This window comes from Cannabis sativa, chromosome 6 (assembly GCF_029168945.1).
Source record: "Cannabis sativa cultivar Pink pepper isolate KNU-18-1 chromosome 6, ASM2916894v1, whole genome shotgun sequence".
In the NCBI taxonomy this organism is placed as follows: domain Eukaryota; kingdom Viridiplantae; phylum Streptophyta; class Magnoliopsida; order Rosales; family Cannabaceae; genus Cannabis; species Cannabis sativa.
In genome coordinates this window covers 65,016,099-65,019,256 of record NC_083606.1, presented here as the reverse complement: position 1 = coordinate 65,019,256, position 3,158 = coordinate 65,016,099, and the positions used below count along the sequence as shown (strand labels likewise).

General features: G+C 44.0%; 1 protein-coding gene across 1 annotated transcript; it reads left to right on the top strand.

Moving 5' to 3' along the window:
• The first annotated feature begins 1,455 nt into the window (after positions 1–1,455).
• Positions 1,456–2,640, top strand: LOC133038885 (uncharacterized). Its single transcript, XM_061117420.1, has 2 exons — positions 1,456–1,995; positions 2,091–2,640. Exons 1-2 carry the CDS (start codon positions 1,489–1,491, stop codon positions 2,610–2,612), a joined length of 1,029 nt encoding a protein of 342 aa, XP_060973403.1. The 5' UTR covers positions 1,456–1,488; the 3' UTR covers positions 2,613–2,640.
• Positions 2,641–3,158: the final 518 nt, after the last annotated feature.

Genomic DNA, 3,158 nt, shown 5'->3' with positions numbered 1-3,158 from the left:
ATTTTTGTATTATTAATTATTAATTATCGTTGTTGGTTTTTTTTTCGTGGAAGTGCACATCTTATAATTCCAAAGAGCCTGACCATTACACCGGCCGTGTCACATGGCGCGGGGGTAGTTACTACTACCCGAAGATTAAGGATAAATTTGAAGAATTTAACCTATTGGACAGGGTGAGGGAATCCCCTTTCAAGCAGTTTTTCGAGAGAGCGCCCATACAATTTTCTGGAGCATTTTTTCATCAGTTGATGCTTCACAAAATAAAATCTGACAAGCCGGACGAGGTCCATTTCTATGTTGGAAGGAAGAGATGTAGATTTGGGAGGGTGGAGTTCGGCTTGGTCACCGGGTTAAACTTATTGCCCGGCCCTACTGAGGAAGACATCAAACAAAATGGAAGCTCGACCAGGTTGATTCGGGAATATTTCAACGGTAGTGCTTCCATCACCTTCGCCAACCGCGCAGTTTTTGAGAGCCGCACGTAAGCCGATGATGTTTACAAGTTGGGGATGGCCTTGTTTGTTATGGGCGTCCTCACTGGTAAGGAGGAGAAGACTGCCGTTCCTCCTTTTGTGATAAGAATGGTTGATAACCTTCCATTCTTCTACGAGTATCCCTGGGGAAAGATTTCTTACACCAAGCTGATGGAAAGTTGTAACAAGGATTACTTGGATGTGAAGAATAAGATGTTGAAAAAGATTGAGAAGGGAGTCACTCAGAAGGAGGCAAAATACTCAGCCTACGGCTATCTTGCGACGTTGCAGTATTGGGCATACGAGGCCATATTACAGCTGGGCAACGAGTATGCAGTGAGGAGGTCGCATGGCTTTCCGAGAATGGTCAACTGGGAAAGTAAGCCGAAAACTACACTCGGGAAGGATGAAGTCACCAGATTATTTACGAAAAATGTAAGTTTGTTACGCTTTATTTTGAATTCATGTTAATTTCCATATATTATATTAATATATTTGTTATATTTTTCAGTTGACAGTGTACTCCGTGTTATGTCCTCGGCCGAACGAGATTGAGTTTGTGAGTTACATAACCGGGGGTCAGCCTCCGTTATTTGTTGACTTGGAGGAACTTGTGTTGGGTGAGGATGGGCAACCAACACAGGATGCTTTGCGAAGCCAGGCCGAAAAGCTTGCCTCCACATTGGAAGAGCGAGCGGAGGTAGCCCGAATATTTAAAGACTCTACACCACCTCCACCGTCTCCTCCACGTGCACCGCCCGCAGTTCCTGCATGGGTCCGGTGTTGACCCATCTCCGCCTTCGTTCCCGATGGGTCCGGTGTTGACCCATCCGCAGCCTTCGCCTGATGGGTCTGGTGTTGACCCACTTGCAGCGTCACAGGGTCCTCCTGTTCCCCCGTCAGCTTCCATTCCCAGCACCTCGGAGGCTCGCGATCCAGTATACCCTGCCATTTTGGCAAGGTTGGAGACTGTGGAGAGGGGCAGGCCACTCTGCTAAGAGGACAAACAGCGATTATGGATCAGTTGAAGACCATAATGACGCTCCTGCAAGATCCTGGAAGGCCGGCAGCAGATTCACAGCCACATCCACAGCCACAGCCACAACCGGAAGAGGAGGCTCGGACACCGGAAGATGACTTCATTCTCCCAAATGATTACCAACCGGATGATGATGACATGTTCTGTACACCTGAGAAGACGAATATCACCAGCATCGGGGATACTCAGGATTCTGAGGTGCAGGTGTTAGAGACAGCTCCAGAAGTCATGGAGAACCGGAGGAAGAGAAGGCGGCCTAGGTGGTTCGCTGAGTACACTGAAATGAAGAAGAAGGCTAGGGCTACTTCGACACTCGTGAATGCGGACCCACTTAGAGTGGTTGATCGGAAGCTGCTCAAGACTTTTCACAATTGGGTACTCGGCCAGATTGGGAACAATTACCCGAGAGAGTGCTTCACCGGTCGATACCATTCGTCTTGGTTCCTCGAACTGCATACTCCGAAATTTTGGCTTGGGAACGATGTAAGTTTTTAAGACTTTTTTACTGCTTTTGCTTTTAAAGACTTTATCTAACTCTTTTTTATTTAACTCTGACATATTTAATTTTCATGTTTTAGCATTTGGATGCGGCATTCCATTTGATGAGGAGGCGGCAACACTTTTATCCCGAGTCCTACCCGAATAGATGTGTCATAATGCCGTGTATTTTCCCAGCAGGAGTTATTGCTCGGTGGGAAGCTGCGGGTGATGACCAGGCTAACTATCAGTGGGACGAGGGCATATTAGATTTGATCCGAGGGGATGAAAGTCAATTCTTGGCCAGTTGGAAGAACAAGGAGAGAATATATATGGCCCTCTACTTCGTTGGAGCAAAGCATTGGGTGGCATTAGAGATAGATCTGGATCATTGGTTGTTGAACATATTTGACTCCAGCCTCGGATCGATTTCCACGAACGAATTGAACCGTCACCTGGAAATGTGGAAAAAATTACTACCAAATTTGCTGCTGCAGGCTGGCCTATTCGAGAGTCATGACATGATCCTCTTGCCTCAACTTACCGCCTCAGAGAGCCAGGTCAGAAATTTCACTTCAAAAGTCATGGATCGGGCCGTTGTTCCACAGACAAAGACAAGGTAACTTTACTACAATTGATTTTTTTGTTATTTAACTTGAATTTAATTTGCACACTTTTATTCATTTACTTTTTATTGTCTCATACGGCAGAATCGCGGGATGTACGTGATAGAGCACATCGAGCATAGTATGCTGGAGACTACGTTTGATAATGTGCACGATGAGAATATGAAGAAATTTAGAGAGCGGTGGTGTGTAGATTTGTTTTACCAGAATTTAGCATGAACAAATGTTTTTTTTATTTGGTATTTATTAAGATAACAATGTAAATGGTTTTTTTTTATTGGTATGTTTATGTTTTTTCAAGAGTTCATACAAATTTTACGCATTTCTTTCGTGCGACAAATTATAATAATTATGTAAACATAAAATATCACAAATTCTAATGTTTAAAATAGTCCAACATTAATTCAATAACAATACATAATAGTCCAACCCATCACGATACAAATAAACTAAAAATTTATGTTAAACCTCGGTAGGTGCAAGTGCTTCTGTTGTGTCCCGTGGCACCGCACTTGCTACATTTTCGTGATTTGATAATCCTTT

Bases quoted from the DNA above. Each gene is read 5' to 3' on its own strand.
- LOC133038885 (XM_061117420.1), top strand. From the start codon at position 1,489: ATGGATCAGTTGAAGACCATAATGACGCTCCTGCAAGATCCTGGAAGG. The intron at 1,996-2,090 runs GTAAGTTTTTAA...TTCATGTTTTAG, and splicing joins AATTTTGGCTTGGGAACGAT to CATTTGGATGCGGCATTCCA.